This window comes from Sinohyriopsis cumingii, chromosome 9 (assembly GCF_028554795.1).
Source record: "Sinohyriopsis cumingii isolate HCF-2022 chromosome 9, ASM2855479v2, whole genome shotgun sequence".
NCBI lineage: Eukaryota > Metazoa > Mollusca > Bivalvia > Unionida > Unionidae > Sinohyriopsis > Sinohyriopsis cumingii.
The window spans coordinates 24882363-24904260 of NC_142969.1; the positions used below are offsets into that span (position 1 = coordinate 24882363).

Genomic DNA, 21898 nt, shown 5'->3' on the forward strand with positions numbered 1-21898 from the left:
AACATCATTATTATAAGTCTGTACAAAATTTCAGTTTGCAAACAATTTCTTGAAAGTGTCTGAATGTTTTTCTTCATTGGTTCTGCAAGATTGGAAGTTTCACTTTCTGTTTCATCTTGGTTTTTGTGGGGTTTTAATGACTTATAAAACAGAGTCATCATATATGCCATCATTTTTATGCTTTCAGTCTGACAGTGATAGAAAGGTAAAGTCATCAGTTATCTGTTGTTCTGTACCAACCTCTTAATGAAACACTGCTGATTTCTGTCACAAATTGCATCCAGATGTCAAAAGGGACAATAACTCTTAGAAAAATCAAGGGAGCACAAAGATTTGTCAATCTTTAGAAGATGAGCACTATATGTACATAAATTCACAGAAATCCATGAAAAGCTGCCAACCAGTGAGATGAAAGATCACCTTATTAGCATGCATAGATCTTGCTCATCATCAAATTCACCTTATTAGCATGCATAGATCTTGCTCATCATCAAATTCTCCTAAATCTTAATCATATGAGCATATATTCCCACTTTGATCAAAATATGATCAGATGATCAGATGTACACAGCCTGAGTGATAACAAAATCAGCCATTTATATGAAAGATTCTGACAATGTAAAGTTAACGGAGAAAAAAATGAGCATATAATAAAAGCATATATTCCCACTTTGATCGAAATATGAGACATACAGCCTGGAATGATAACAAACTCAGCCATTTACATGCAAGATTACATCGTTAGCATATATAGATCTCACTCATTATCAAATTCATCCTAGATCTTAATGATATACATATACCGCCATGTTGGCCAATTCTACGTGTCGGGTAATTCTGCGCAACGATATGTCATTTCTGTAAACATTGTATCACGTGCTATTTGGGGTCAAAAATCCATTTTGCATCCAGAAAGAACAATCGTACATTAATTAAGAAAAGTGATATTCATAAAGTATACAAAACTATCCCACAGTGAGACTCGAAATGCACATAAAAATATTATTTCTAAATGGCAACGTGAAGACCCACTCCATGACCTTCTTCAACCTGTAACCCAGAAAATTTTATTTACTATGCATCTTTTAGAATCATACAAATAAATACATTATATAAAAGATGGAAATGTGTACCTTAAAACAAAACTGTATTTTAATCCAAGTTTCCAATTTTGCAAGAAGTTGTCCCACACGTACAAAATCGTATGCTACCCAACGTCTCTACTTGCTGCTAGAACATAAATTATCAACAAATTCCCCGGCATATTGTCTGTTTTTAAATTCTGTAGTAATTTTTCCCCATCAACAAGACGTTGTAATCACATTACATCCTATTCATTGTTGTTTCTCTTCCATGTAATAGCTTATTTTTCATAAAATGTTGAACTTTACTAACTTTTTTACAAGATCAGTTTAGTTTGCTTAATATCTCTTGCCATTTATTGGGATTTATATGTAGAATTTTGTAAAACTAGCTATAAACCTGACCTAATTGCTCGATTGAACTGCTGACAGAAACAGTCCAAAGTAATATAATTCATTTCTGAAGACCAATGGATAAACCTTACATATTTCCAAAGCTATGCGCAGAATAGGCCAACATATCGCAAGTCAGGAAAACAGGGGGGTGGTATCCTCTGTGTCCAAAATGAATATTATTTTGAACAGAATATTCTGGTGACGATTGCATCATTTCAAATGGTAAGCATTGCTGTATTTTATTTTTGTCAATCACTCGAATTCGTTAAGCATTTTGCTTCAGTATTGGAAATGAAAACCTTAGGTGCGCAGAAATGCCCGACAGCAGTGTATCCCAATTTTGATCAAAATCAAATCAGAAATATGGCCTCCAGAATGGTAACAAAGTTTTTTAATCAGAAGCAAGGTCACCAAATTAACATCCATTGGGTTCTACCAAGACTTTGATGATATAAATCCATATTCCAAGTCTGACACTCACGTTTTTGTTCATAAAATGTGGAAATTAAACCAACCAATTTAACTTACCTCAGAACTTTCTCTCTTCCTGCTGATTTTTGTCAGTTTCTAAAATAAAAGATTTAACAAAAAATAAAAATAAAACCTTTTTCTTTTTTTTAAACAAAAATTAGCACAAATATTAATGAATAGTAAAACAAATTATTTTCAACTATGACAAAAGGAGAGAATACAACTCCAATAATTATTAAGTTTGAAAAACATAAGTGCTGTGAATGATAAACTATAAGTCCACTCTGTGTTTAATAATCCTCTATGTTGGCACTAGTGGAGCATGAGAATGCAGGAGATTATCATCTGAAATGGTTGCAATGAGCTTAAATTTACTGTGAAGAAAACATTTCTGTCATCAGACCCACTATTATCTTGACCTCTGATTTTAAACTCAAAAATCTTTCTTTATTACCTTATGTGCAAGCCATGAACAAAGTTTGGTCAAGGAACTTACTTGAAAAGTACTGTGCACAACTCATTTTTCTTTTAATCAGACTGACCTTGATGTTCTACCTTTTTACTTGAAAATCAACAGATCTCTTCCTTTCCTCATATGCAAAACCTCCAAAAACCTCCATCAATATATGCGGTTCAGAATAAAAGTTATCATGCAAAGAGCCATTTATCTTCTTTTAGTCAGTTACCTTGACCTTCAACCTTTTGATCTCAAATTTGATAGGATTCCTTCTTACCCCACATGTAAACCATCCCAAAGCTCTAATGAAGGTACATGGTCATTAAATGAAATATTTGTGACAAAATCATTTTTTGTTTCACAGCCACAGTGAGCTTGACATTTGGCCTTTTGACCACAAATTTAACAGGCTTATACCATACTCTAAGTTCAACCCATCCACAACATTTATGAGGTCTGTGAAATAGAACCAAGTTCAATAATGTTTTTTCTTCTTTCAGTCACAGAGACTTTTGCCCCAAAATCAGTAGGCTTCTATATTCCCAGTGCAAGCCATCCACAAAGTTTGGTCCACATCTGTGATATAAAATTAAAATTATTGTTACCATTCAACTTTTAACTGAAAACTGATAGGCTTTTTCATAATTCTAAATGCAAACTATTTATAAAGTTTGGCAACTACAAATGGTTGAGAACTCAAGTTCTTGTGTAGATGTGATATTGGGAACAGATGGATAATTTTATAGCATATGCTCTGTTGTATCAAAAAAATGATAGAAATGAAAAGATTAACATGTGCAAAAAAGGCTGCAAATACTGCAAGATGTCATATATAATACATAATATCTAATAAATAATTTCTTCAATTTTTAAAAGGTAAAAGTCAGCCTTTCACATTATCTAAGGGAACAGAATTTTATCTATTTTCCCCAACCCAATTTCTGACAGATGTTCATGATAGTATTTTTCTTCTTCAAAAATTATGTTTTGCGAGAAAACTTAGCCCAATGACATTATCATTAAGGATTACTTTCATTACCTTTTGAATCCAGCCCTTCTAGAAAGCCAAAATTGTTTAGTCTTTCCATCTATAAATCATATAGACAATGAAAACAGCATCTAAAGGAAGAAACTGTTCCAAGACACCATTATAATTACCTTCCTTTGCCACCACAAATATAATGGATATTCATCAGGTTAAGCTTGAGTGAATCACAACTGAGCATGCACATATTTGCATGGATGTGACGGAGGGCTTCATCTTAATGTGATCAGGTAAGTATTAGGGGAGAAACATAATCTATTACTAAAATGTACTTTCTGTATTAAATACCCAATCACATTTACTTTAGGATAATAGACAACAGAGGAAGACATGCATAAGGATCCAGTTTCTACCAATGTTAACCCTTTGGACAGGATATAACTTGTATCATTGTCTCACGGATAAAACCACTCTTCTACTGACTGGTAGTACAACCAAAGGATATGTGGCACATCACTAGATTGAGCAGATCAGTGACTGAAGATTGTTTCCATATCAGAAACCCTTTGCTGGTCTGACACCTCATCTTCTTAATTATTCTCAGTATCAGAACAGCTGGAGATAAGGCACAGCCTCAAAACCTGTTTCTAAAATAAGTGACAGAGCATCCACAGCCTTGGCTTCTGGATGTGAGGCAAAGGTGGGCAGTTTATAATTCCAACCCCATCGCAGAAAGATCTAGCCCAAAGTGTGCAGATAAACATGATGGGTGAAGGGACCACTCTGTATGAAGTATCTGATCCCTCTTTAACAAATCAGCCAGGACAATGAACCTGTCAGGGTGTGTCTGGTCTGGAACATAATCTTGTGCTGAGAGATCTGGGATGATAGACCTGGTGCAGAATGTTCCAGACCAGGTCACTGTGGTCAAGTTATTTGACCCCCACCATCCATCCCATACCACCCTTTTGAGATGGTAGGTCATCACCACTAAGTTGTCGGACATTATGAAGGTTACTCTTTCACGAAGATGATCCTTACAAGCATGAAAGGCATTGATTTTGGACTTCATTTCTGGAATGTTGATATGAAGGGGCCTCTCTTCTGTCCCATAATTGCCAATGACCATAGTCAAATGGGGCAGCAGCTGGACCTCCTTTAACTGCATACACTAACATAATTGCAAACTGTAATCACTAGCTGAGGATTTTCCAGAGATATTCCTACCATCAGACAATTTAACTTAAGTCACCGACACAGACAATGTTTAATCTTTGTCAAAATCAAAGTCCAATGATCCAAGTGCATATAAAAGTGGTGACATCGGGTGAAGAGAATCATCTGTAGGAACTGCTGGAACAGGTAGCCAAGGTGTACCAGGTCTGCAGCCATACTGAGTAAACAAAGAACTTACAAAATTAACTTGCTAAAATCCACTCCCTTCGTAACTGATTTTGAAATCTTGAAGATTGGTGTAATATACTTGGAAAGAAGGTGACGCATAAATAATTCCATACCTAAATTGAAGAAGTGCTGGGAGTGAGTAAATCTGACTTCTCCATTGTTACAAGTCTATGCTCTTAAAATAAGTAACAGAAAATAAGTAACAGAAAAGAGTGAAAAGCAACATGTTTCGTAAAATTCAACAAATAATTTTTTTCCCTAGAATATAAAGTGAAAATGAAAATAAGAATTTACAGAATTGTGAATTAAATCCCAAAATAATCCTAGAATTACAGACACAAGTCCTAATAATTTAAGGGTCTGAATAAACTTTAGTAGGAATCCAAATTGAGTCCAATGCTGAAGGTATTGTTCAGATATGCCTGTGGTGGCCTGTATTGTGTTGTTGTACCAACAGTCTTTTGCTTTAATTCAGTAATATAATTCCAGGTTTGAATTCACTATAAATCCCAGTGAATGTCTCTGTCCAAGAATATTATTTTTTAATGAGCACTCTGTGTTTCCAGAGAAAATTCACTTGAATGATCTGAAGAAATAAATTCCAGCCCAAATTAACTACTGAACACAATAATAATACAAAAATTGATTATGTTAGATCTTAAGCACAAATGAATAATCTTTCCAGGGACAAGATTATATAGTCCTCTACTTGACCTCATTAACATTTTCTAACAAAGACACATTACCTAATGGAAAATAACCTTCTAGAAAATTCTTAATTTTACAAAATAAAATATTAGTTATTATTAGAAAGTATATTACTAAAATTATAATATATAACATGGACAATATTAGGCACACCAGGTAAATTGAAGGAGAATTAAAATATCCTAGATCCAGACTCAAATAAACATATTTACTTCTATTAATAATGATCCTGATAATAAACAAATATACACTGAACATATTTTAGCTATGTATTAGTTGTTTACAGAATAAAATTTAAAAAAATCAATAATTCTGATCAAGTAGAAAATAAATTTGATTTGCACAAGGTTAAGTCAAACATACAATGTTACATTACAATAGCATATAATGAAATAAAAAAAGTTTTAAAAAAACTTACAAAAAATGCAATAGACATAACTCCCTGTGCACACGAAATCAAAGCTAAAGAAAAAAGAAGGCTGTTTATGCCCTGCAATAGAATTAACTTGCCATTTCTTTCTGAAGGATCTCATCAAGATACAATGCAGTTGCTCTGGACAAGATCAATCTGATAAGTTGGATGATGCAGCCATGTGTCTTCAGAAGGCCCATGGGCCAAGGTTGAGTCCTAATAGCGCATAAAACTGATATATGGTATGGTTCCTTGGAACACAAAGCAATGTATATAGATTGGCAAGGATATGAAAGAATGTGTCAGTCAGATTGTGACTGACTGCAAACTCACCCTTCTTAACTGAAAACCTTACCAACTATGCCATCTCCATTATGAACCTAGGTGCAGTTACATATCTGCTGACACAACTCAGGTCCATAACCATTAAGAGCTTTCCACCAGTTTTCGGTACATAGAAAAATCTGGATTACAACCAGAAAGAGTTCAGCCTGTGAACTATCTTATACTGCTTCCTTGGACAGCAAAGAGCATATTTCCTTCTGTAGAATATCTGACTTCTTGGGTCAGTTCAGGACTTCAGTTGAGAGGGGAAGAAGAACTGGTGAACGAAATATCAAGTCCCTTCTAAGCAACTCTGATCACTCATTTGTTTTGTGGAAAAAAAGTGTACCCAAGCCTACCAACAATGAAGAAACCTGGTGTCCAAAGGCAGGATGGTGGCAGTAGTTAATGTCTGACATGGGAAAGGAGAAACCAAGCTTCCCCTCCCTTTTATTAGGTTTTTTGAGGCCACCTAAAGTTTGATCATGAAAAAAAAAACAGATAACACTTGGCTGGATTCTTTATCTCCTGCCTAAATGTATCTATTCAATGCAACTGAGAATGATGACCAATTAAAGAATGAAGAATGGGATAAGAAGAGCTTAAGAGGCAGCTCTTGTGCTGCTGCTACTAAACAATCTCAATAATAATGCTGCACAGCAGCAGTGAACCAAACTGTAATGAATAAAACTGGGGGATGGTCATGTTTACTGCCATGATATCTTTATCAAAGCTTGGGACCTCTGTATGGAAGGTGTCTAAGTGGGTACAGCCCCATCAGAAGGACATTGCCAACTGGCTCTCTAAGAAAGCCATGCAATCAAAGTCTTTGATTGGATCTCATAGACAGTAGGACATTTCCTTAACCTTCAATGACAGAGACATCAGATGGAAGGAGAGCACTTAAAATTATCATCTGCATCTACCAAGGCCTTGACCTTTAGGCCAGACTTATGGACAGCAGTAGGGGGCTATTGGCCAGCAGTGCCAAAATAAACTAAATTTACTCAACTGCCACTATCAAAGTAAACTCCATAAGCTTCAATGTCCATGTACGTCACAACACAAGGTAACAAAGAGTCAGCTTTGTTCTGCGGGTATTGTGGTATCTGCCCACTGATTACACTATCAAGACTTTACCCATCAACTTAATTGGCACTGGAATGACCAGCTGGGCAGTTGGTAAGAAGGGCAGCTACAGGTCACTGTCCAGGAGCAGCTGGCTGGTTCATGGCAACCTCTGCTTGCTAACAGTTATGGATGGATTTGCCAACATAGCTGAATTGGCAGGATGGAAAATGAGATGGTGACAGATAGCAATGATCATTGACGGTCCTCAAAAGAAAAAGAAAACAATCTGGAATAGGTAGTGTTTTAAATGCATCCTTTAACATTTCAACAGGTTTTTCAAAAAACACCAAAGCAAACACACTTTTAGACATATAAAACTAAAATTGAGCCCTGAAATTGATCATGATATAGGAACAGGCTAGCATCATTCAAGGAATTCTTCAGATATGTTGACAAACTATGATCAAAATATTTTGTTTGTGTTATTATGATCACATGCCATTACAGATAAGTAATGATTATTGACCCTTAAATTAACATTGGAGTGCTCAGACTAGCAACTTGTTTACTGAAAATAATGAGATACAAATTTAAATTAACATTGGAGTGCTCAGACTATCAACTTGTTTACTGAAAATAATGAGATACAAATTTAATCAAATTTCATACTAACATGTACATTGTGTTCACAAGTTCAGTGAAGTAAACAAATCTGCATCAGTTTCGTTATGGTTCAGTTACATAATGAAATACGTCTTTTAGTGAAAACATTAGATGTGAATGCAACCATTTGATTACCATTGTGACAATTAGGCTTTTGACACAGCCATTATTATTGCCATGTTGGTTTTTAGATCAAAACCATTTCCATTCAGATTCAGCTATAAACTGTTTATAGTCTGCATGGCAAAATCTAGATGCTGATACAACCATTTATTCAGGAGAAACAGACATAACAAGATTTTAAAGATGGCCACCAAGGAAGCCAATCTGGTGGTTAGATTGATGTCATTTTAATAAAGGATAAAACTAAACACAGCAAGATAATACTTAAGTGAACACCCATGTTCATAGTACCATCCAGTCAGTAAGTATTAGAAAAGAAATAACAAGATTTTCAAAATGGGATCACCTATATACTGTAAGCTGATACATTATCAGCTTGGAGAAGACTTAAGATTTTAATGACAGACACTATATCAGCCATTCTGAGAGGTCAGACTAGCACCATTTTCATTTTGGACCAATTGCATATCACAGGAAATATTTCAGTGGAAACCCCTCATCAATACAACATCCAGTCAGAAAGTAACAGCTGTAAGAGGGTTTTAAAGATAATTAAAGGATTGGTACCATTTTCAAACAGGCTCTAAACAGAAAGCAAGAAGTGCTTTAATGAAAACTCCACATCAGTACAAGCATTCATTCAAGAAGAGTAGCAATAAAAAGATTTCATGACGGTAGCTATGTTGGAAGTCAAATCGGCACCTTTTTCATTTAAGGTAAATTAAATATATCATAAGTTGTCTTTCAGTGAAAATCTCATGTTGACACAACCTTATTTAGAGAAGTAGCCATGACGATTTTCAAAGCTGACTACCATGATAACCATGCTGGAGGTCAAAACTGCAGTTTTCATTTACCATCTACATATTGTACTGAAAACCCCATGTTAATACAACCATCCATTCCAGAGAATACTGATAATATGATTTTCATGACGGAAGCCAGATTGGCACTTTTTTTATGTAGGACCATCTACATATCATAAAAAGTATATTAGTGAAAACTCAATACTGATAGGACTATCCATTTCTAAGGACTAGTGATAATGCTTTCAAAATGGACACGATGGGGCAAAAAAATGATCCCAGATTCTTCTTTTTTCCAGCGAGATTTATTTGAAAAATAAAAAATACTTACCATTTTGGTAAAAGAAATACTAAAATGACCCAGTGCTCTTTGATATTCCATGGTGCCTGAATTGTTGAGAATTTGTCCTGAGTTTCGTAAATCACATGCTTTCAAGCATTTCTGGATCAGTTCTCTGGCTTGGATTTCACTGTAAAAGGTACATGTAGTCAAAATGTTTGCAACAAGAGTCCTTCAAAGAAACTAGTATTGTAATAACCTATAAATACTTCCAGGAATTTATACTAAATCTGTTTCTTTCCTCCTTTTATTCCAACATATCAAATTTGCAACAAAGATATTTTTTAAATATTTGTTAACAAGATATAAGTTTAGTAAAAAAAATCTTTCTCATGGCCTTAAAACTCTGAACTTGATACAAATATGAAAGACCAATCCTCAGATATTGCCAACTGGTACACCCATATACCAAGTTTCCTTGAATCTATATGTTAAATACTCAAGTTACTGATCTGGCATCAATTAAGGTATTCTTTGGATATGTCTACAAACTGGGTTTGATAATAAGAGTCCCTCTGAAGGAATGATGCTCCACTGGCCAAAAAAAATATCCAGGAATTCAACATAAGATCATTACTTTTTTTTAACTCTTTACTTTCTGCAAGTACTTGCTGCCCTGGCTACTAAGCCTGATTAGCAGCCTGCCTTCTAGCAGCAGTTTGTAGGCTGAACTCCAGAGCATCATAATAGCTGCCCGAGTGAGAACTTCTTGAGTTATTTACATGCTGTCTACATTTTCTGTATCAATTTTGTCCCATGCAAACTATGTAATTTAATGTAAAATAAAATTTTAAACACTTACCAATGTTTTGTGCCACTCATTTTCACCAAGTACATATAATCCACAGGAATCAATGTTTATATTCACATATTTATAATTAAAAAAATATATCTCGATGTTATGTGTTTAAAATGTATATTAGATTACTTTTCTCACCACTATTTTGCACACCAATGTGTCCACTATTTTATTGCAGATTTGGCAATTTTTTATGATATTGCCTGAAGCACGTAAAAAGAAATCTATCTCCCTTGCATTTTCTTCTAAAATAAATGCTGGCCCTGAAACTGCTGTAAAGTCGTCCACATTTACCAGTCTCATGTGTTCTGACCAGATTTGATTGTCTCGCATTTCAGATAAATCTGAAATGTCAGGTGTCGAAACAGGACTTATACTAATGTCCAATTCTTCATCTTGAATCTGGTTAAAATCAATATCATCACTTTCAAATCCTTCAAAACTTCCATCAGAATTGGCATTGGAAAACATGAATGTTGACATTTTTGTACTGTCACCATTGACCTTGTTTTCAATAGAATTTCCAGCTTATATACTGTAAAACTACTAACAGAATACGTTCATCATTTTATGTAAGGACTATTTTCATTGGCTAAATATTACAAAAGAGAACGGATGTTTGCAATTTCATCCAATACAAAGCTTTAATATGAAACGTGCATATGCGTATCTGGGGTTTCCCAACCCTTGGCCGGAAACGCATGTATGAGCCAGCCGGGACAGAGGGAGTATTATTAGCAGCTTGTATATGCGTCTCTGGGGTTACAAGGCTATTTTTATGGTCGCATATATGCGTTAGCAGAAGGTAAAGATTTAACTGCTGCATATTGAAATCATCTCTAATATTCTTGACAAACTCTCAATGAACCAAATTCAGTAATGAAGCTGTTTTTGTGTTTGAGTTAACATGTACAAAAGATACCTGTAAGTACAGTACAAAATTCTTTATCAAGGCTTTGAACCAGATATCCACAACAGAAGATTCATGAACTTGTCCTGGACACTATCAAGATACCAGAACATGCTAAGTTTTTTTAAAATCTTTAATATATTTGAGAAAAAAAAGTTATCTTATTGGAATTATTCAACTACATACTTGTTCATTATCTTGCTTGCAAGCCAAAACAGCTAAAAACCTGATACAAGACTGAAATACACTTGTATATTGACAACTTACGTTTGTGTTGTACACTCCACATTGTTAAATAAAGTGTATGTATATTAAAAATCCATGAATTCGCGTACTCGATAATATGTTAGAAAATTACATGTGTCAGTCAAATCACATTAGAAAACACATCCAACATGTATATATAAAAAATGGTAGTCCTCTTTTGATTTATATCCCATGGTCAATAAACATGTTTCATGAAACAATTCACACTGATATTCATTACCCTAGTAGCATATGGCTGTATAGTTGCTTATATGCTACATGTACATGCACTTAAATTGGCCTTGATTTTGGTCAGCCAGAGACAACTACCAACATGCCAGGCTACCAAGAGGATGAAGCTATTCATTGGGAAATGAAAACATGTAAACAAATTAGAAAGTTTAACAAACATTCTTGCGAGATGTCCCACCTTCATTCAACTTAACAGCCAGATATATATTGTTTCAAAATATTGGAAATTTAATTTAGATTTTATCATGCCATTGGTAGCGATCATAAGCATGGCTTTTTTCTTGCAAGCAGGAATCTTTCACAGCACAAAAAAATATTTTCCAATCACTATGAAAAATGAAACAATGCTTTAACTTTGTTGCCGACTTCCTTTGATCAAAAGTTATTGGCTTGCTTTGTCATAGGTGTGTGTGTGTGTGTTACTAAAGGAACTGCTAAAGGCCCTCTTTGAAGGACCAAACAAATGCCAGTTTGTTATTGCTGAGGAAACATAAAATAATTATAGAACAATGACTGAGCCAGAATTTTTTTATTTTTAATTGCTTAGTATATATAAAGAATGATTGGTGCTTCAAAGGTAGTCAGTCTTTTTTAAGTTTCAGCAAAACTTATTTTTCTGATATATTTTTTAACAAAAAATATTGCTGTTGTCTGTTTGGAGTCATTTCCGTTCCTGCCTTCTGAGGTGGTCGATTGTACCTAGTCAGGTAGCATGACTATTTGGGTTATATTACAGCATACAGTGCTAATGCCAGACATCAGCATAAGTGGATTACAAAATAACAATGCACTGTTAGCGTGGTTTGTCAGTATGAACAAATGATTTGTGTAAGTAACAATAGATTCCAGTTCATTTTATATCCAAGTTTGCAGCTTCCTGTCATGGTGCCTTTGAAAATTTTTCCACTCCAAACCCAAGACTGTATATAGTTTTTAACAGCCAAAAATGTTGTCACCCAAAAAATTGCCAGATGGCATATTTTGTTGCCAATAAGGGCAAAAAAAATCACAATTTGAGACATTGGTGAAGCAAAGCATGATCCTTGTGGAGTTTTCATTCAGATTTAAAATACATATAGAGAGAAACATTTGAGTGAAAATAAAGTCTCAGTATGATTATCCATTAATGAGGGCTAACGATACCAAGATTTTCAAGATGGCCACAATGATGACAATGCTGGAGGTTTCATCAGCACTGTTATTACTTCAGATCAACTAGATGTCATAAGAAATCCTTTAGCAAAATTCCTTTTCACCACAACTGTCCATTTGGGAGATGTAGCTAAAACAGATAAGCACCTTTTCAATTTAGAAGTATTTTCATGAAAAGCCAGGTACATATATCCATAGGGAAAGATAGCCACAAGATTTTCAAAAGTCATCATGCTGGCCATATCAGATCTACACAAGTTTCATTTAGTACCAACCAGGCATGATAAAAAGTTTTTTGGTGAAAATCTCATGTGGCTATGGCTATCCATTTAGAAGAAGTAGCAATAACAAAATTTTCAGCGTCAGAGGTCTGATTGGCACCATATTTGTTCAATCCCATATAGACATTCCGAGTCTTTTAGTGAAAATCCCATGTTGAAATGACCATCTATTCAGTAGTATCAATAACAAGATAGCCATCATGGTGGCCATAATTTCGAACCAACTGGAGAACATAGTCACTTAGTGGAAACCCAATGCTGACATAACCATCCATTCAGGACCAAAACAATTACAAGATTTTAAGCAAAGCCATGGCAACCATGTTGGGTGAATGACAGGCAACATTTCAGTTTTGGACTGCTGGATATTATAATAAGTCTGTCAATAAAACTTGATGTCAATGGGACTATCCATTCAGAAGGAAATATCATTAACATGCTTTTTAAGATGGCCACCATGGCTGCCATATTGGATGTTTGATGGGCACCATTTTCATTTAGGACCAACTAAAACTAGACATCATAAGAAGTTTTTTGATGAAAATAAAATGCTGAAATCACTGTCCATTCAGGAGTAGAAAGATTTTCAAGATGGCCACCACAGCAGCCATGCTCAATATCTGACAGGCACCATTTTTTTGTAGGACCAACTAGATACCATAAAAGAGTCTTTCAGTGAAAACCTCTGTTGATATGATCATCTGTTCAAGAAAAGTAGCAAAAAAATTTCAAGATGGTATCCATAACGGATGTTGGATTGGCACTATGTTCATTTAGAACTAAAAGGACATCATAAGAAGTATTGTAGTAAAAGCCCATGTCGATATGACCATCCATTCAGAGGGGGCGAATCGGACATTTTGTCCAATCGTTATTTTGCTTAATTATTACTTTCTGCACTCAGCGGATCCGGTGTAGTCAGCGCCTGGTAAAAAAAAAACGACGACGGTCCATCTTACACGATGGTGACGTCATTTGGTTTAATTAATACCTTCTGCGCGCCGATCCCCAGCGTCGTCAGCGTCCGGTAAGCACGTCGACGACCGCGTCGATGTCATTGCCCCCTCTGCTGCTAAGTGGTTATTTACAATGAAAATTATTTACAACTAACCGAATATTTGGTCAAGTCCGATACGATATCGTGTCCGAGGATCATGTAAATTTATCGTTACGAATCCATGTGGGGTCGACTGAGCATGACTAAAAAAGTTTCGAAAAGTATTAAAGTCCATGTCACCGCCGCACCATGTCTGCCAAATATTTCGTAGCGTGTGTGTATCAACGCCGTTGAACACAGCAAGAATATTACAGTTGTCTCTAATTACTTTTGGAATCTGAGTGTATCGTTGAGTGACATATATCACGTCAGTGTTTTTATGCCTGCCTCTGGAAAATATTCTAGCTGGGTTTTTTTGATTGTCTAACATAACATCATCGTACACGACTAGATTGTTAACGTCGCCATCAATATCATCAATACCCGGTGCATCATTGATATCCGTAATAAACTCAATAACATTTTTTTTAGCGATCGCTGATGCATTCTCGTTGAAATCTTTCAGCACCTCGTAGCATCGTTGATCATCTACGCTAGGAGCAACCAAATACAACTTATCCCACTTCATCCATCTCATTATTAAATTGAGTAACAATTGCGTCTTGCCGGATCCAGATGGTCCGATGATAATCATCCGGATCGAGTTTGGTAACGCTGCAACATGCTTAACTGGTTCTCTCGTTTTAGTCGCCGAAAAATCAATTATATTCATATCTCTATACATAAATTATGGATCTATATTGTGTGAAGTGCAGAGTGCGTACTGGCACAAATGATATGACAACCGCTACAACAAGAAATAACAGATCGGCGCTTACTGGTAAGTGCGTACAATGCGGTACAAAGAAATTTAGATTTATTTCTATTAAACCCGGGGATGTTTTAAAAAAAAGCGAGGAGGTGACATCGCAGCCAAATTGGCAAAACTCCCCGGAACCCCGTGGGCAAAGTATCCAGGAGAAAAACACCTCCCAGGATATAGCTACTGTGGCCCCGGAACACGATTAGATATCAGACTCGATGATCAAAATCAGCCCAAACCCGGTGAGTATCCAATAAACGCTATCGATAAGGCGTGTCATGTTCATGATGTTGCTTACAAAAGTAGCGATCTGCAACAGCGTCATATCGCGGATGTAAAATTAATTTACGCATTAAATGCTATTCCTGATAAATCCGTCAAAGAAAAATTGGCCTCATGGTTGGTAAAATCGGCTATGAAAGGTAAATTAATGATTGGAAGCGGAGCTTCTGGCGCTGGTAATTGAAAACGATAGCGTTTATAATAACAACATGGAATCCATCTATTATTCTCCGAGAGGATACTGGAAGGGGAAGGCCGCAATTGGTAAGCTTGCAAGCGCTGCAAAGGTAACAAAGACCACTGCGGCTAATTGGTTATCCAAACAGGCTATATGGCAAATCTATCTACCACCGCCTAAACAAATCAACTTCTCGCGCTTTGATGTCAGCGTACCTAATGAAGTTCATCAGGCTGATATACTATTTTTGCCGCATGACAACGGTTACAAATACGCGCTAACCGTAGTTGATGTTGCGAGTCGATACAAACAAGCGGAGCCGTTAAAAACAAAGTCGGCAACTGAAGTAGCCGCTGCGTTTGAAAGAATTTATCGAAGAGGCCCTCTGCGCTGGCCAAATCTATTACAAGTTGATCCTGGTAGTGAATTTCGCGGCGCTGTTTTATCAACGCTAAAACATCATAGCGTCGCGATACGACGAGGTCATACTGCGCTACATCGTGATCAGGCAATTGTTGAACGATTCAATCGGACTCTCGCTGAACGGTTATTTGGATATCAATACGCGAAGGAATTTATCCAAGAAAAACGATCTCGTGAATGGGTTAAAAGGTTGCCAGGTGTAATTGCAGCGTTAAATAACGAGATTACCCGAGTAATCAACATGAAGCCCAGCGACGCGATTAAATACGAGTATATACCCGGAAAATTAAAAATAAATAGCGTTTCTAAGCCGATTCTTGGCGATGTCACCGTGAGATATCTGTATGAACCAGGAGAGCTTGAAGGCGGTAAAAAAAGGGCTACCGATCCTATTTGGAGTGTTACCACACATAACATATCAACGATAACACGATCAACTGGTAGACCACAGATCTATAGACTGGATTCAACTGCTCCTCAGCGCGGATTTACACGCGAGCAACTACAAGTGATACCTAACGATACTCAATTGCCCCCACGTGGTCTTAACTAGCGCCGTTGCGTCTATTGCACTCAAGACAGGTCAACTTCACATTGTTTTTGACATGACCGAGACTGTTATCGATCCTATCCACGGTAAATTGGCGAGTGTCTTTATCCGAATAACGCCAACTCATTATACAATTGCAACTCGCGCAGTGATTATTCTGTTGTTGTCGTAGCGAGATTATTAATTCGGCATCAATATCAAAACGCCGCTGTTTTTTTTTATCCTGTTGGCGGTAACCCGAGAGTTTTCTATCAATGACGCTTGCATCGATGGTGACTTTGTCGCCGGCTTCGTCAGTGACTCCGTCACCGGCTCCGTCAATAACAATTCTTCGAAGCTGATTTATCCTTCGTACTCTGGACACTGCAAGATAGACTAGATTCGACCATTCGATGCGATTATCAACTATCCAAACAATTGTGTCCGTGATGGTTAGTCCCTGCGAGGAATGTATTGTTGTTGCGTATCCTAGCGTCCACGGGGATTTATCAGCACGTAGCGCGTCCTCGACGACGCTGATATCAACGAGCACGATATCATTCAGCACGAGAATTTGTTTTTCTGTCCGGCCTGGAATTTCAACTTCAATGTTCTGCCGCCGTGTATCCGCGGGTCTATAACATAACGGCACTGGACGCGTTGGAAACTTTTCCTTATGCAACGTAAACAACTTCCGCTGAAGTGTGTCTCTGACTATCTTTCTACTCGCTACAATCAAATCGTTTGGTTTCCATGTTTCCCAGAATTCATTCAACGGCGTTTCCGGAATCACCTCGCGGATTATTTCACATTGAATTCTATCCGGCTGTAATCTGATTAATTTCTTAACCTCGCGCAGTTGTTCATCAAGTGCTCGGTAATCAGTATCGGTTTCTTCATAATAGTCCACAAAACCCCTTAACCAATCATGTGGACCCTCGCCGACAAATGGTGGTGGTTGGCCATGGTCCCCACACATGATTACCGCTGTATTCGCGCGCAGCAACCACTCAAGAAACATTTGTAAAGTATCTAACGAAACAGTACATATCTCATCCCAGATGATAATGTCGGGAATAAATTTTTCACCCATTCGATCAGGAGTCCACTCACCGCCGCTGTATCGAAAGAAGCTGTGATAAGTAACGGCGTCAACATTTCGTTGTTTTATCTCTCGCGCTAGTCTATGAGTCGGTGTAAGCACGATTATACTTGCCCGCGTTCGAAATAATTCAATTGCCCGAGTCGTCTTTCCTGACCCGCCACAGCCGCTTAAATAAACCGTCTTGTGTCTACAAATTGGATCAGAACACGATGGTGCATTAGACCATTCTGACAATTTATCACCGCGTAAGTAGTTGTTCTCAACGGTGACATCTGCTGACGGGGAATAATCGCGTCGTATTTCATTTTTAATTCTCCATGTACCCCAACTCTCGTCCGGACTAGTAAACTCGGCTACGTTTTTCTTGTACTTTACGTCTATATAAAATGAATCAACGGCTACTCTAACCGCGGTGTCAGGAAATCTATTTATCATCGAGAATAAATTAATAGCGGCATAACCCAGCATAGACGCCCTCAAATGCGGGTATGCCGGGCTGTCTCCATCGCTGTAGGAAACAACTGTACCCAACCTTGTTCCATTGGACAAGAAAGCTGTTTTGCAGTTCACGTATCTATTTTTCGCCACTGCGTCCTTGATTACGAAATCATATTCTGCGTCATCTATAATCAGCCGTGAGCAATATCGTTTGTAATCGCAGTTTTTTCCACCTTGTGTAAACTTACCAATTATTCTTCTACCGAGATCTTTTGCCTCGTGGTTTCGTTGGTTGAATATCCTCCTGGACCATTCGATGATATATTCCTCGTCGGCATCAATGTGTTTTCTGGACTCGTCAATTATGCTATCTAGACGCTCCGGTTCCGGTAACCAGACTTCAGTCTGCGCCCGGTATGATATAATCGCGTCACTGACAATCAACGAAACTAGCATGCTACAATCAATCATATACCGTAGCAGCGCTATTGGCAACCACTTCTTTTCAGCTATGTGTCTACCGATCCAAATATAGCAACAGCGATGGAGTCCTGCCGCGAATTCAAATGATACTATGCGAGCGAATCCGGTTAAATCAAAATCAGGCAGTGGTCCATTAATAGCAACACGAGTCATTTCATGTCTGGGGTGTCCAAATCGTTTGAAATACTCAGCGGCGGATCCATAACCGAGAAAACTCGCTGGATAACAGGCAACCATATCAACGGAAATCATAGCGTCGCGGTTGTATTCAGTGTTCCATAGTCCACCGTGATAGTATTCCAAACAACTGGATTGTACATCCGGCAGAAATTCCTTGCGCGTTGGTCTCCACGCATTTTTCCTTGCTGCAACATGAGCTACAACCGATGGAATCGTAAAACAATTTGTTAGCAGTTGTTCATCATGCTCTTCAAATTCCATGGCGGTTTTTTTCATCCTGTTGTGAAATGCTTCAGTGCGATATAATTCACCGTTTGGTCTTACAAACTGATCAAAGGTATCCGCATCGTTTTCAGCGCTGCGAAGTAACCACACTGATACAGGGTCGTTTTTACACAAGTAGGCAATAGCATCAAATAGTTTCCTCTCCGCGAGAAAACCGTCCTTGGAGAATTGTTCTCCCAGGAATTCTTCGGGTATATACTTTACTGTTCTATCCCGTGGAAATATTGTGATCGCGGGCGTCCATGCGTGTTCGTTATGATCAATAATTTTGATTGGGGCTCCCTTCGATTTATACTTTGATTCGTATAATACTTCACCGGTTATCGTTGTAACGGTTATTGGAAATCTCAGCGATGTTTCTAATCTCGCTATGTCGCTGATGGTCGCTCCACGCTCTTTTACGGTTAGTTCCCACTGGTTGATTTTGCTACGTCGTAAATCAGTCAATTTGTTTCCTCGACACGCATTTGTAAAATGCTCTATTATTCGTTCTGCTACACAATTTATCCCGGTTGACTGTTTCATCGGTTTCAGTTTTCCGATATCAGGTTTCTTATTTAACGGGTATATTCCATAAACAACTGCTGTTTCAGGATACGCTCGTTCATAGTATGGTCTGTCAATTCCGGTTAACAACCCCGGCTTGGAGTCGCGGCTGACAATGACTGTTTTCTTGTCGCTGAGAACCGGTTCAAATTTATCACGTATGATCCAATCGCCTGATTTCACCCGGACAATGAATTTTACTCTGAAGAAATACCTTTTACTGTCAAGTTGTGATATTATCATTGCTGCGCGGTTGTCGTTCATGGTAGCATCAACAATGCCATCAATTCGAAATGTTGACCAACTGTGAGATGCGCCATCACGCTTGAATTCATTGATACAATCGCGTATTTTATTCAACAGGGTTTTATCGTTTATTAACGCTTTTGGTGTGTCCTTGAGGACTCTATCGAGATTGAACTTAATATTTTTCCAGGGCTTAATTACTGCTAATCTCTCAAACTCATCCATATAATTAAAACAAGTATTTAAATGAAAGAATATAGTATAATGAATCACTGCAAATGGTTGATGATTGGGTCGACAACCCCGTGCAATAAATCATGTAGAGGTGAATTCTGCGGATATCATTTACAAAGTGTTCGTAATGGTTCTCTTGGCCCCCTCCCGTGCTTGGTTTGTCACGTCGGTGTAAGAGGAAAATCGCAGTTGTGTATTAATTGTGGCGGAAAGCGATACAGGGAACTAAAACGCTATTATGACAAGCGAATTAAAAACGCCGTCATTGATCCCACCGCAGACTTCGTCATCAAAACCCCCCAAGACTACGTTGAAAGATTCATAATTAAACCAAATAATAAATTAGACAAGTAGTATTATTATACAAATGGACCAAGAATTTCAGCCGCATCCCCTGCTCGTCAATTACGAGGCATCTCGCGACGGTATTGTTAGAAACCGCAGACTGAAGAAGCCGGTTGGTACCGTGAATAATCAGGGGTATTTGATGTTTAGTGCCGGAAAGAAGAAGTATCTTGTTCACAGGGTGGTATTTGAAGCGTTTAACGGATTAATCGAGAATGGGTTTGTGATTGATCATATTAATAATAATAAGACTGATAATTCTCTTATAAACTTGCAAGCTATCTCTCAGAGTGAAAATAGTAAAAAAGGCCAAACCGGTAAATACCCAAAGAAAGCAAGGGGCGTAAAGTCATTTGATACAACAACTCACGAGGAAAAAACATTTCACTCCATGCATGCGGCAGAAAAATATTTCGACATTTGTAAGGCCTCAATACGAAGAGTAGCAGAAGGAATACAGAATTCAGCGATCTCAAAAAAGACGGATCACAGAATTCGATTTTCATATATAACAGAAATCAGTGAATGACAAGGTCACCAGCGCCTATGGCGCTGACAAGGTCACCGTGACGAATTGTCTGTTTAATACTTAACACACCTTCGGAATTGATACGCGGGTTTTCATTTTTTTTTATTTAAAAACAAGATGTTTTATAAGAATAATGAATATCGAAGACATCAATAATATATTAGCCGAGATTTCAAAATTAAAAAATCAAGGAATTGAATTATCTGATGGTCTCGACAGTGAAAAAATATTATCCGATTATGAAATTATTAACGAACAATCGAAACGGGGGCGTTTTACCCTGGCCCGCGAGTATTTTTTTATCAAACGATTACAACATACGATCAATGAAAACTTGTACCACAATGACGCAAATGCATTCATTGGACTATTCACTGCCGTTGAAATAATACGAAAAAAACTTGGACGTGTTTATGAACGACGCCGGGAGATTTCTAGTAAGATCAAAAACATTAGAAGGATTATAGACGGAGTCTCCGGCGAGAAATTAGAAATTGCTTCGCAATTGCAATAATGGTAGGCGAATCACTTACTACTCGGCTAGCCAGAGAGCGGCTAGCGGCGCTTAGAAGGTTTATACCGTTACGAGACAGGGTCCGAGAACAACTTCAAACGCGGCAGCAAATGCAAACTGATTTTACTGTTGGAAGCGAACAACTCTTTGCCCCGGTAACTAAAGCGACCAAAGATGTTACGGCGGCAACTGTACCCGTTCTTGGTGCGCTTGAAAAGATAGCGGCTCAGACCGAACAAACAAAAAGGTCTTTAGAAACACTTCCTGCAAAAATAGCGGCTGCTACAACACGGAGGCCACCACCACTCGCTATAACCGAACCACAAGAACCTTATGTTACAATGGCCGACGAAGAAGAACTAGGTGCTACTGCGAAAGAACCGGAAGAAGAAATACCCGAAGAAATACCGGAAGAAGAAATACCGGAAGAAAAAGAGGGGAATATACCCCGTATTGTACTCAAGAAGAGCACAATAGATCAAATTAGAGGCTTCAGCAACAGGGAAGAATTAATTAATTTTGCTGCCAACAATTTTGCTAAGAGCATACGAGATAAGAAGCATATCAATAGCGGTTACGAGAAAAATATAAAGTCGTTAAAGGACTGGGCAAGAATAGTGTATTTAGCGAGTAAACATAAAGATGCATTACCACATCGTAGTAAATCCGATTACGATGAATTCCACAAGGAAGTTAAGAGTATAACACCAAAAAAAGGAAAAGGATACTCTGTTGGTAAAGAATCCTACGGCGTTACCTGTCCTGGTAGTGTTCTCAGTGATATATCACGGCTAGAGGTACTAATTGGAGGAAAACGAGCCGGAAATAACTCTACGGAAA

General features: G+C 37.6%; 1 protein-coding gene across 3 annotated transcripts in view; it reads right to left on the reverse strand.

The window, feature by feature from the left end:
- Positions 1-21898, reverse strand: part of LOC149791410 (signal transducer and activator of transcription 5A-like) — a 119783-nt gene that overhangs the window by 62475 nt on the left and 35410 nt on the right. For all 3 annotated transcript variants that reach the window (XM_089969948.1, XM_089969949.1, XM_089969947.1), the window contains exons 9-10: positions 9234-9372; positions 2007-2045 (exon numbers count right to left, since the gene is read on the reverse strand). In XM_089969948.1, the coding sequence (XP_089826074.1) occupies positions 2007-2045; positions 9234-9372 (178 nt within the window). The remainder of the gene's footprint in view (positions 1-2006; positions 2046-9233; positions 9373-21898) is intronic.